Genomic DNA, 11,747 nt, shown 5'->3' on the forward strand with positions numbered 1-11,747 from the left:
CCATACACTCCATCAGTCCCTTCATTTGGGTGGCTGCCTGCCCTCAGTCAACTCTGCCCCAAACTCTGTCTTGTCGTAGGTGCCTAGGCTGGGTTCCCACTCTATCCAGGACACTGGAGAAGGGTGGACACTTAGTTAGAAATCTCTGATAAATCCTGGGGTACTAGTGATTGCACAGGTGAAGGAGACTGTATGGGGGTAGAGGTGGGGCGTGGGTGTGCTCTTAAAAGAGGCCTTCCAGCCAAAAAGGCAGAACTGAGAAATGAAAAGGGCAGCCACAGGGAACAATATCGTAAAGTGCCCAGAGGGGGAAATGGGTGTAACCTCCTATTGTGTGAAGAAAGTCATACTTGTCTGGAGCCCAAAGGGTTCTAGTAGCAGCAGTAATGTGTTCTTCCCATGTGAACATGGGAAACAGATTGTAACATCTGTGTCCCACATTCCTTTCCCTGGATAGGGCAGGTAGAACCTTTGTGGTGGTTGTGGCTTTGCCTGGGAACCATTGTTGGGTCCTGGAGCCCCCCCCCCCCCCCCCCCCCCCCCCCCCCCCCCCCCCCCCCCCGTCACAGAGAGGTAAGCTCAGATGCAGTGGTGCACACTTTCCTGCCAAGCTGGCCAGCCTGGAGAGTAGCAAACAATGACAGAAGCAAGAAGTGATAGTGCCTTCCATCTTTTTTTATCAGGATTGAGGGGGCGATGTCAGAGTTATTGTAACAGAGCCCAAATCCCACGTTTGCAGAGGCTTAGGGTCTTTATAGTGAGGAGATGCAGAGCAACCAGAAGATGCTCATTAGCCCAAGATGGTTAGCTGAGCTAGTACCCTGTTCCCCCTAAGGGGAGTTATAGGTCCCTTGCCAAGTGTCAGATGACAGTGCTAGGAGACAAAGGATGGCAGGAGACCTCTCTAATAGGTCCAGGTCCTGGGGCAGCTTCCTCTCGGTCTGAGTTGGTTCTTCTATGCTCCTGTCTTCTCCCACTACGATGGGGCCTTTGAAGCACATGGCCCAGTAGAGTCTGAAAAGCCACTTGTCATTTTCGAGGCTTCCGGCACCTGGGGAGTGGAGGAAGGGATATTAACTCCAAGCTCTTCTTTCATATTTATTCATTTCTTTTAAAATTTTGTTAAATGGGCTGGAGAGATGGCTTAGTGGTTAAGAGCACTGACTGTTCTTCCAGAGGACTCAGTTCAGTGCCCAGCACCCACACAGTAGCTCACAACTGTGTGTAACCAGTTCTAGGGAACCTGATACCCTCATACAGACATACATGTAGCACCAATGAACATAAAAACAGGTAGCTTTTAGGCCGGGCGGTGGTGGTGCACGCCTTTAATCCCAGCACTCGGGAGGCAGAGGCAGGCGGATCTCTGAGTTCGAGGCCAGCCTGGTCTTCAAGAGCTAGTTCCAGGACAGGCTCTAGAAACTACAGGGAAACCCTGTCTCGAAAAACCAAAAAAAAAAAAAAACAAAAACAAAACAGGTAGCTTTTAGCCAAGCAGTGGTGGCACATGCCTTTAATCCTAGCACTCGGTAGGTAGAGACAGACACTCTGTGAGTTCAAGGCCAAGTAAGCTCCAGGACAGGCTCCAAAGCTACAGAGAAACCCTGCCTCGAAATAAACGAAAGAAAGAGAGGGAAAGAGAGAGAGGGAAAGAGAGAGAGGGAAAGAGAGAAAGAAAAAGAGAGGGGGGGACGGAGGGAGGGAGGGAAGGAAGGAAGGTAGGTGACTTTTTAAAGGAAGGGCTAGTGTGTGTGTGTGTGTGTGTGTGTGTGTGTGTAATAACCTTAAGATTTAATCATCCTCCACCTTTATGCTTTTTGCCTGGTGTAGTGGTGCACACCTTTGATCCCACCACTTGGGAGACAGGCAGACAGATGTATGAGTTCAAGGCCAGCCTGGTCTACGGAGCAAGTTCCAGTACAGCCAAAGCTATGTAGAGACCCTGTCTCAAAAAACCAAGTCAAACAAAAACAAACAAGAACATATTTTACTATTTTTACTTAGCTGTGTATATGTCTGCCTATATAAGCACATGTATACAGGTATCTGAGGAGGCCAGGAGAGGGAGCTAGAGCTGGCGGCAGCTGGAGTTGCAGCCCTCAGAGAAGAGGGTTTTGAATTTGTACTCAGTCTTCTGCAGGCTCTGCAGGCGTAGCAGTCACTCTGAGCCGTCTCTCTCTAGCCCTTCCACTTTTTATCTCTGGAGACAAAGTCACTAGGTGTGAAGCTAACTGATTCTTCTATGATGGTTAACAAACTCCAGGGTTCCTTTTGTCTCTGCCTAACCTTCCCACACTAAGGTTACAGTGTATCACTCCTACCTTTCTTCATGGGTGTTAGAAGGCATTTTACCAGCTGAGCCATCTCTACAGTCCCTATTTATTTATCTATTTAGTTATATCATTTTTGTTTGTTTCTTTGAGACAGGGTTTCTCTGAATAGCCCTGGGTGTCCTGAAACTCACTTTGTAGACCAGGCTGTCCTTGAACTCAGAGATGCTCCTACCTCTGCCTCCTAAGTGCTGGGATTAAAGGCGTGCACCACCGACTGGCTTGATATCTTTTATATAAATGAGTGTTTTGCTTGCATGCATGTGCACTGCATGTACACCTGGTGTCTGCAGAAGAGGGCATTGGATGTCCTGGAACTGGACTCATGGATGGTTGTGAGTCACCATGTAGGTGCTAGAAACCAAACCTGAATACTCTGCAATAGCAGAAAGAGCTTGTAACCACAGAGCCATCTCTACAGCCCTTACTCATGTGGGCCAAGCTAGCTTCAAACTCAGCAAAGAATGACCTTGAACTTTTGAATGCTACCATACCTGGTTTCACTTGTTGCTCAAGAGGAAATCTAAGGTTTCTTGCATGATGGACAAGCACTCAGTTACATCCCCAGCTCTTTGTTATTACAGCTTGTGTGTTGAGACCACTTTGATTGTCCTCAAAATCACTCCTGCCTCTACTTCCACAGTTCTGGAATTACAGGTGTGCACCACCATACCCAGCCAAAGCTTCTTTTTGTATTCTTGTGGCTTGTATTTTAATTAGGATTTCAAGCAGCCCAAGCTGACTTCAAACTCTCTCTGTAGCTGAGGTTGACCTTGAACTCCTAATCCTCCTGCCTCCACCTGAGTGCCAAGATTTCTGGTATATACTACCATGCCATGTCCCGGTCCTCTTAATGCACTTCTTCTTACTTTTTGAACCCCATTTTTTCCTGATCGTCTCTGGGGGCCTCCAGGGCCTGGCCCATATATCACCCATGGCCTCACTATGGAACACAGAAGGGCTGCTTAAGCATGTAAGCAGAGGACATGGGGCTCCCATACTCCTTGCTCTCTCTCAGCTCACAGAGTGGAGCAAATGTCTATCACATAGGCTTCTGTGAAACATAAAGCTCTGTAAATTGGAGAAAGTCTTTAGTTCCGCTCCAAGAGATGGCTGAATTGTGCAGAGATGAGATCGGGTGCCCGCATCACAGTGCTCAGCATCCTCTGCTGGTGACGGCATCATTTCTCCCACTCTCTGACTTGAGCATCTGAACCGGAGCTGTGTTTTTACTGATCTGGTTGCCAGCAGATGCACAGTAAATGTTTAACACATGCAGCTGGTGCCTCCTTCCCTGCTCTCTCCCACTGGCAGGCTCACCTGGACCTGCTCCAGGACACAGCCTTGATGCCTTCCCACATAAATGCCATCCCAGTGACTCCTCACCTGCAGGTGTCTGGGTTGAGCTCTAAGCCCCGCCCTTGGCAACGGAGGAGGCTGCGGCGTCTGCAGCGGCAGCGGCAGGTCCGGGGGTCAGGGCGCTGACGGCGCTGGGTACAACGTGGGCAGAGGGTCCTGGGGCTGGAGTGGGATGGATGATGTCAGCTGGGGAGGGTGCTCCCAGGGCAGAGTCCCAGCCCGGAACAGAGCGGGGCTGGGGACGGTGGTGGGGTATGGCAGCCCTAGGAGGAGAAGCGACATGTCTGGGGTGGAAAGAGTCTTCCCAGGAGCTAGGGCTGGGACAGAATGCATTGATTTGGGGAGCATAAAACGGAAGGGGTGTCAGGTGAGAGGAGAAAGCAAAGAGGGGCTGCAGCCTCCTGGCTCACTTGTGCACCTCCTAGCCTACCCGTGTGCTCTCTCCTGGACCAGCAGCAAGCCTCAGGAACTCACCTATCTGGCTTCACAGCACTCTCCTTTTTTTTTGGTCTGAAAAACAAGAGAGGGAGAGAGAGAGGAGGGGAGGAGATAAGAGAGGCTATGGAAACCCAAGCCTCCTGCTCTCTTGCCCCAGGATCCATGCCTACTTCTGGTCTACTCTCAGTCACCTAGTCCCTACTACAGTGCAATCCCATGCCTGATTGATCCCACCCCAGGCTACACTTTGTGAACTTGGAAGTTAGACCTGGCTGGCACCTGCATTCACATTGGCTGTGTTCTTCCAGGGACATCTCCCCCAGCTGACTGCTCGGGTACTGGATCATGAGGATCTGTACTCAGGAGAATGAGGAAGAGACAGTGAGTGGTGGGGGGGCAGTAGAAAGGCAGAGAAAGGGGATACTCATGGGCTAGAGGAAGAATGGCCAGCACTTCCCGCCTCCTATGTGCCTGTCTCTGGGCAGACCCAGTCCCCAGAGCACCACTGTCCCATCAACACAGACCCCAATACCTGCATTCGGACTTGGTGTTGCCCAATGGGCACACATTCCAGGCCGTCGTCAGGGCAGCAGCCACCACAGCGCTGCACAGTCACGCAGCTGGGCACTAGTTGTTTGACCACATTGCCCATGAGCTCCATGCTCAGAGGCACCACCACCTCCCTGGGCTGGCATGTGGCACGTGCATAAACATCTATCCACGACACCACTGTGGGCAGACCCAGATGGATTATTAAGTTCTTACCACGTTTCCTGAAGCTGCTTCAAGCATGTAGCCTCCCCAGCCCCTTGTCACCACCCCAACCCTTCCTTTAGACCTGTCTTCCTTTGCCTTCTTTCTCAAGAAATCATTACGTTCTCTGCCTCAGTTTCCTCATTTGGGAGAAACGGCATCTCCCAAAGAGTATGGGATCACACAAGATGAGGGAAATAAACCCAGGGCATGTGCCAACCCCTCTTATTACTGGCTGGAATCAAGTTATTGTTAACTATTATTACCTTTCTTCTGGTGGCTGGGGCCATCAAACTGGGACACAGGAGCCTGTGGGAAAGAAGATACCTGAGCCCAAGGTGCACTCTATAAGGGCTGGCCCTGTGGCTGTGTGAGTGCTTTGACCCTGAGTCAGGCTTCTTGCTCCTTTCTGACATCTTTCCAGGTTATTCTGTTCCTAGGACCTCAGCTCTAATTTTCCTTGTCCACTTAGCCATCTGGGACTTTTCCCTGGCCCAAAACCCACCAAAGGTACTATGGGAGTGGCACTAAACCTCAAGCCTAGGAGCTGGGCTTGGTTTTAGGTCAGGAGCAGGGACAGTGGGAGAGGCAAAGAGGTTCCGAGGGCACTGAGGCAGCTCCGCCCCCCTCCCCAGGAGTCCAGAGGCTAAGGTGGGGCGGGAAGTGACAAGGGGGCTAGAGCTAGGGCTAGCAGGTCTGCGCAGAGGGGCACCCAGGGTTATCCGTAGTTGGACCAGTGGATCCCCTCCGCAGAGGTACCGGGCGCCTCCCTACTTCCGCCAACCTTGAGAGGGCACCGCGGGCGGGCGAGCTGGATGTCGTGGACACACATACCTGGGTGAGGGCCAGCTGCAGCAGTGCAGCGAGCAGCAGGCTGCGGAGCAGGGGGCTCATGGTGCCCGCGGGGGCCGCGCGCCGGGGAGCCCCACATAGCCCTAGCCCGGCGGCGCGGGGGGCGGCGGCAGCCAGAGCCCCATGGCGCGGGCCCGGGCGCGGGGACCCGGGGCCCGGCGCGGGGGGCGGCTCCTCCGCGGCCCCCTCCCGAGCCCTGGGCGCAGGCAGCGCAGCGCAGCGCCGCGACGGCGGCTGGAGGAGCGGAACGGGCAGGCGGGCGGTGGCGGTGGCGGGGACGGCGGGCGGCGGGGACGACGGGGGTGGCAGGGGGCCTGGCCGGGGCTGGCGGGCTGGAGGCTCATGTGACCTAAACACGCGCTCCCCACCAGGCTGCGGGCGGAGGCGGGGCGGGGGCGGAGCTGGTCCCCTCCAACGCCCCCTCCGGACGCTGCAGGGGAAAGGGGACGCACCGCCCAGGAGGCCAGGCTCTGGGGTCGCTGCACCAAGAGGTGAAGGGTGAGATGTGTGACCTGAAGAACCGAGCCGGAAAAAGAGTCTGAAAATGAGTTTATTGCACGTGCTTTGGGAAATCTGTAGTCCTGGATAGGCAGCAAGGAGAGGACCAATGCAGGTCCCACCTAAGTGAGCCCCTCAAGGGCTACTGTCCTGGGGCACGATCCCAGGGCCTTCTGTGGGCAGGGAGGATCCTTTCCGACGCTGCTGCCTCTGCTGGCGCTCCTGCTGAATCCTGGCTCTGTTGGCCCTGAAGAAAAGATAGATCTGGACAGGGATCCTGAAGGGTACTTCTGGGGCAGGGAGCCGGGCAAGATGGTGCAGTGACAGACCTGGCCCTCGCCCTCGTGTCGTTGTAGATGGCTGTGATGATCCGATCCTTCTCATCCATGAAGCTCCGGTGCACCTGCTCCAGCTTCCTGTGAGGGGATTGCAATTAACCCTGGATCTCCAGACTCTTGTTATCCCTGAAGCCCTGGTCCTCAACCAGGCTCTAGCATCTACTACACAACTTTACATCTCTCCTAACAAGCAGTTTTATGATAAACTGAAAAAAGGGATCGGGCGGTGGTGGTGCACACCTTTAATCCCAGCTCTGGAGAGGCAGAGGCAGGCAGATCTCTGAGTTCGAGGTCAGCCTGGTCTACAGAGTGAGTTTCAGGACAGCCTGGGCTGTTACACAGAGAAACCTGTCTCGAAAAACCAAAAACAAAAAGAAGCTGGGCGGTGGTGGCGCACACCTTTAATCCCAGCACTCGGGAGACAGAGGCAGGTGGATCTCTGTGAGTTCGAGGCCATCCTGGTCTACAAGAGCTAGTTCCAGGACAGGCTCCAAAGCTACAGAGAAACACTGTCTTGAAAAACAAAAAAAAAAAAAAAAAAAAACCACAAAAAAAGGAAAAATGGGGCACAAGCTGGGTGGTGGTGGCCCACATTTTTAATCCTAGCTCTCGGGAGGCGGAGGCAGGCAAATAGTTTCAGGCCAGCCTGGTCTACAGAACAAGAATAAGTTTTAGTACAGCCTGGGCTACACAGAGAAACCCTGTTTCGGAGCCGGGGAAAGTGGGGGAGGATACCAAGTGGTCCAGGTCAGTGCAGGGCTGGGTGGTATCCTAAGTCCTTGACTGTCTGGTGAAAATTGGTGAAACGGGTCTGAAATCGGAATAGCCCTCCCAGGAGATTTTAAGAAGGGGTGTATTTCTCTCTTCACCATTGCTGAACTAGACAGTACTGGCAGAGGGCACCATCCTTTGGGCTTCTGTGCTGCAGAAAACTGGAATTACAGCATGCATGAGACAGCGGAGTGAGGTCTTGGCTGCTAGCAAGGACTGTTTCTGTCACACTGCACTGTCCTCCCTCCCTTCCTCTTTCTTTCTATAGTGACACAGTTTAATGTAGCCTAGGCTGCCTTCAAACTCAGTAATGTAGCCAAGGATGACCCTGAACCTCAAAAAAAATGATTTTTTTGTGTGTGTTCATGTCATGTGTGTGCAGGTTTGCTTGAAGGCCAGAAGAGGGCATCATATCTCCTGGCAGTTGTGGGTTATCATATGTGGGTGCTGGGAATTGAACTCCGTGAACTCTGCTCCTCTGTAAGAGCAGCAAGCAATCTTAATCACTGAACCATTTCTCCAGCCCCCAGCTTCTTATCCTCCTGCCTCCATCTCCTGAGTGCTGGGATTACAGGCATACACCACCATGCCCGTTTTACCATGTGCCGGGAGGAAGAGAACCCCAGGGGTTTGTCTATGCCCTCCTTGTGCATGGTTTTGGATGGCTCTAGGCTCACTAACAAACCAGCACCAAAGATTAACATTCAAGCTATGAGAAAGAGAAAGCAACTTTAGCCATTTCATGCAGTGCTGCCTTTACCCAGCAAGGCAAAGCTCCAAAGACTGATTTCACAAAGTTCTTAGTTTTAGAGAGACAAAGAATGCGGGTCATAGGCTGCTGTGGCTGGCTGGCCACAGCACTCTTCACCCACCCTCTGCCCAGGACCCAAGGAAGGATGGAGAGGCACCTGAAAGCGACATAGTGCAGGCCCATGCCTGCCACCATGAGCAGGAGGCAGTACCCCAGTACCCGCTGGTTGTGTTTGTTCTGCTGCTGCCTTGACTCAGGCCCCTGTGGCCTCACATTGTGAAACTGGGCCCAGTATTGTGCGTTGGGGGGTTCCCAGGAGCTGCTGAGAGAGCAAAAGGGCAATGGAAAGATGAAGCTCCCTGGAAGGCTTTGGAGTGGGACAGCAGAGTCAGGAGACAGTACCTGTGTGTCTCCTGGGTATATTTAGGCTGGGCTCTGGTCCCTGAAGATTTGGGGGGACTGGTTGAATGCAGCTGCTGGTCATAGTTACGACGACTGTCCTCACGGCTAAGCACTCGGTAGGCCTCATTCAGCTCCACAAAGCGGCTATGCAGGGCTGGGTTCCCAGGGTCTCGGTCAGGGTGCAGCTAGGGTGTGAGACTTATCTCATTTTCCACGTCCTTCCTAGGACCTATCCTGATGATGTCCACTCAAAAAGACTGGCATCACTCCCGCAGTCCTTGCCTGTGGGCCACTGCCTCTCACTCACTGGCTTGCTGACCCCTCCCAAAGGCCAGAGGGTCAAAAAGTACAGACTCCTACCCCTCTCACCCAAGAAGACCAGCCAGACCTCCCAGCTTACATCTGTAGCTCCAGTTCTAGGAAAGTGGAGATGGGAGGACCACTGAAAATTTGAGACCAGTTTGGGCTACAGTGTGAGAGATCCTATCTAAAAAACAAACAAAGAAAATCACACCAGAAGGACCCTTGGCCTTGCTGCATCCTCTCCTCACAGAGGATGTTGAGTGCCCCCTCTCCACGCAGGTGGTAGGAATGTGCTGCCAGCTAGAGGGACAGACCTAACCCAGGAAGGTAGAGTGCTTCTGTGCCTGGCTCAGATCTCATTGTCCTCCCGCCGCACCTGGGGCACCAATACCTCTTTTGACTTGGTGAAGAAAGCACGTTTAACCTCTTCAGCACTGGCACCAGGATGCACCCCCAATAGTTCATAATAATTAGTAGAAGCAGACCTGTGAAGAGAAGCCCAAACCTGCAGAGGCTTAGGAGACCAAAGGGCACCACTGCCCTGTCCTGCCACCCTGCCTGGGCCACACCCTTCAGTTCAACCACCAGGAACTGAAGTTAGTCCCAAAACACTTCTAACTCCAGATTACCCCTCCCTTTGTGCATTTCAGGAATGGTCAGGACTCCTCAAAGTGTAGTCCTTGGTCTCCTACACCACAGACCCAAAAGGGTTCTGCTGTCTTTTTTGTTTATTTGTTTTGTTTTAAACAGGGTCTCATTAGCTTTGTCTGACCTGAAACTCCCTAGGTAAACCAGAATGGCCTTAAACTGAGTTTGCCTTTGTCTCCCAAGTTCTGGGACTGAAGATGCGCACTGCCATCCTGCCACCATTCTGGCTAAAATGCTTCTTTAAAGATTTATTATTTTAGCTGGGCAGTGGTTGCACACGCCTGCACTCAGGAGGCAGAAGCAGGTCTCTGTGAGTTTAAGGCCAGCTTAGTCTATAAGAGCTAGTTTCCAGGACAGGCTCCAAAGTACAGAGAAACCCTGTCTTGAAAAGATTTGTTATATTATTTTATGTACATGGGTGTTTATAGGTATGTGCACCACATGAATGCCTGGTGCCTCCAACAGGTCAGAAGAGTGTGTGGTTGTGAATCGTCATGTTGATGCTGGGAATCAAAACCAGGTCCTTGGGCAAGAGAGAGGGCTCAGAGGTTAAGAGCACTGGCTACTCATCCAGAGGTTCTGAATTTAATTCCCAGCAACCATATGGTGGCTTGCAGCCATCTATAATGCGATCTGGTGCCCTCTTCTGGCATGCTGATGTACATGCAGAATACTGTGTACATAATAAATAAATAAATCTAAAACAAAACAAAACTGGGTTCTCTGTGAGAGTGTCAATTGTTTTTTGTTGTTGTTAGGTTGGTTTCTTTTCGAGACAGGGTTTCTCTGTAGCTTTAGATCCTGTCCTGGAGCTTGTTCTGTAGACCAGGTTGGCCTCAAATTCACAGAGATCTGCCTGTCTCTGTCTCCCCAATGCTGGGATTAAAGGCGGGCACCACCACTGCCCAGTTTGGCAAGTGCTTTAATCTCTGAGCCATCTCTCCAGCCCCTAAAAACTTACTTAAAACAGCAGGTTTTGTGATATGAGGTGGTGTCCAGCATTTGGGAGGTGGAGGCAAAGTCAGAAATTCAAGGTCATTCCTTGGCTACTAGTAAATTTGTGGCTAGCCTAGTCTACATCAGACCTTGCATCAATTAAATAAATAAACAAACAAATAAATAAGTAAATAAATAAATAAAAAGATTTCCTGGCCTCTTACACATGAGGTTCTGTGTTCCAGTGCCAGTATGGGGTGGGGGGGTTGATTTCCAAGTCAGGCATGTGGCTGTGCCTGAACTCTGAGATTGAATTTGGAGCCTTGCCTGGGAAACTTAGGAAAAATCCACCTCAAAGGAAAAGGCAGACTCGCACCCCCCACTTCATTCCTCCTGACCAGCCCAGAAATCTAAATCTTTGTACCCAACCTCCTCTTTCCCAGTGTACGCACAGTGAAGCCTGACAACGAATCAGAACTATGAAAAGAGTACTGGGTTTGACCTGAGCTCAAATTCCCGATCTGCCACTTATCTCAATATTGGGGCTCTACTCTTAACTCTTGACGCTGCGTCCAGCACTGAAGGTGAGGGTCATCTGTGACAAAACTCTAAAGGCACTTGACATATAATACAGAGACAGCTATCTCAGAACGCAGGGCTCTCCACAGAAAACCACTAGGCAACATGGTCAAGATCTGGAGCTCAACTCACCGCTGCCCTGTGTTGGCTGTGAGAAGCCGGGTGGGAGGACTGCGAGGCCACAGCCGGCATAGGCGCAGGGGCAGCAGGAGCAACAGAGACGGCATGATGACGGCGGGCGGGCAGCTAGGAAACGGAGGCCCCCCGAGAGAGGTGCATTGGTCCTAATCGGGCCGGACTTCGAGGGTCGGGGCAGAGGGAGGGAGCCTGACTCAGTTTCCACAAAGGCAGACTGAAGCAGGCTCGGGACAGGCACCAGACGTGGGTGCCCCAGCGCTTTCAGCACTGGCCTCCAGATCTGGACCACCGGCTCGGGACTAGGGACACCCTCCCCACCTACAGCGTTAGGGGGGCGTGGAAGGAGGAGCCACAGGCAAGCCCCGCCCCTGTCCCCCACTCACAGGCTCCGCAGTCGCCGCCATTTCCTGCGCCCGTACAGGCCCCGCCCCCGAGCCCTCAATGGCGCAAGGCTCAGGCCACGCCTATTGGCCAGGAAGGTGAAGATGTGTGGCAAAGGACCTGCTCCCGTGCGCTCATTGGTCTAGGGCGCCAGAGTCCACGAAGCGGAAGTCTTGGGGTTCCCGAAAGGTACCGGTGTCTACCCGTTGTCCACCCGTCCGGTACCGGATCCAGCTTAAGGCCTCCCATCCCGCCGCTCAGCAGCGAGGC

The 11,747-nt window shown here is 52.6% G+C and overlaps 2 protein-coding genes across 5 annotated transcripts; both read right to left on the minus strand.

The window, feature by feature from the left end:
- Window positions 1-654: 654 nt before the first annotated feature.
- Vegfb (vascular endothelial growth factor B) lies at window positions 655-5,846 on the minus strand. Of its 2 annotated transcripts, none has more exons than XM_038312344.1 (7): window positions 5,715-5,846; window positions 5,147-5,189; window positions 4,660-4,856; window positions 4,407-4,480; window positions 4,164-4,199; window positions 3,717-3,851; window positions 655-1,051 (listed from the first exon to the last, which is right to left on the minus strand). In XM_038312344.1, the coding sequence occupies exons 1-7, from the start codon at window positions 5,772-5,774 to the stop codon at window positions 1,030-1,032; spliced, it is 567 nt and encodes a 188-aa protein (XP_038168272.1). In that variant the 5' UTR covers window positions 5,775-5,846; the 3' UTR covers window positions 655-1,029. The 2 variants fall into 2 exon arrangements, with proteins under 2 accessions (XP_038168272.1, XP_038168267.1); XM_038312339.1 differs by having other exon boundaries at window positions 3,717-3,952.
- A 418-nt stretch (window positions 5,847-6,264) lies between these two features.
- Dnajc4 (DnaJ heat shock protein family (Hsp40) member C4) lies at window positions 6,265-11,547 on the minus strand. 3 transcript variants are annotated; one of them, XM_038312328.1, is made up of 7 exons: window positions 11,480-11,547; window positions 11,091-11,204; window positions 9,187-9,280; window positions 8,493-8,677; window positions 8,248-8,409; window positions 6,560-6,646; window positions 6,265-6,477 (listed from the first exon to the last, which is right to left on the minus strand). In XM_038312328.1, the coding sequence occupies exons 2-7, from the start codon at window positions 11,183-11,185 to the stop codon at window positions 6,366-6,368; spliced, it is 735 nt and encodes a 244-aa protein (XP_038168256.1). In that variant the 5' UTR covers window positions 11,186-11,204; window positions 11,480-11,547; the 3' UTR covers window positions 6,265-6,365. The 3 variants fall into 3 exon arrangements, with proteins under 3 accessions (XP_038168256.1, XP_038168259.1, XP_038168252.1); XM_038312331.1 differs by having other exon boundaries at window positions 6,265-6,468; window positions 8,248-8,412; XM_038312324.1 differs by having other exon boundaries at window positions 8,248-8,412.
- Window positions 11,548-11,747: the final 200 nt, after the last annotated feature.

Source organism: Arvicola amphibius, chromosome 1 (assembly GCF_903992535.2).
Source record: "Arvicola amphibius chromosome 1, mArvAmp1.2, whole genome shotgun sequence".
Lineage (NCBI taxonomy): Eukaryota > Metazoa > Chordata > Mammalia > Rodentia > Cricetidae > Arvicola > Arvicola amphibius.

Coding starts and splice junctions, on each gene's coding strand:
- Vegfb (XM_038312339.1), bottom strand. CDS start 5,774: ATGAGCCCCCTGCTCCGCAGCCTGCTGCTCGCTGCACTGCTGCAGCTG. Junction 4,857..5,146: donor CCCCAGCCACCAGAAGAAAG/GTAATAATAGTT, acceptor GTCTGCCCACAG/TGGTGTCGTGGATAGATGTT. Junction 4,200..4,406: donor CACAGCCAATGTGAATGCAG/GTGCCAGCCAGG, acceptor CTTGTTTTTCAG/ACCAAAAAAAAAGGAGAGTG.
- Dnajc4 (XM_038312324.1), bottom strand. CDS start 11,185: ATGCCGTCTCTGTTGCTCCTGCTGCCCCTGCGCCTATGCCGGCTGTGG. Junction 8,678..9,186: donor TCTTCACCAAGTCAAAAGAG/GTATTGGTGCCC, acceptor CTCACACCCTAG/CTGCACCCTGACCGAGACCC. Junction 6,478..6,559: donor GACACGAGGGCGAGGGCCAG/GTCTGTCACTGC, acceptor TCTTTTCTTCAG/GGCCAACAGAGCCAGGATTC.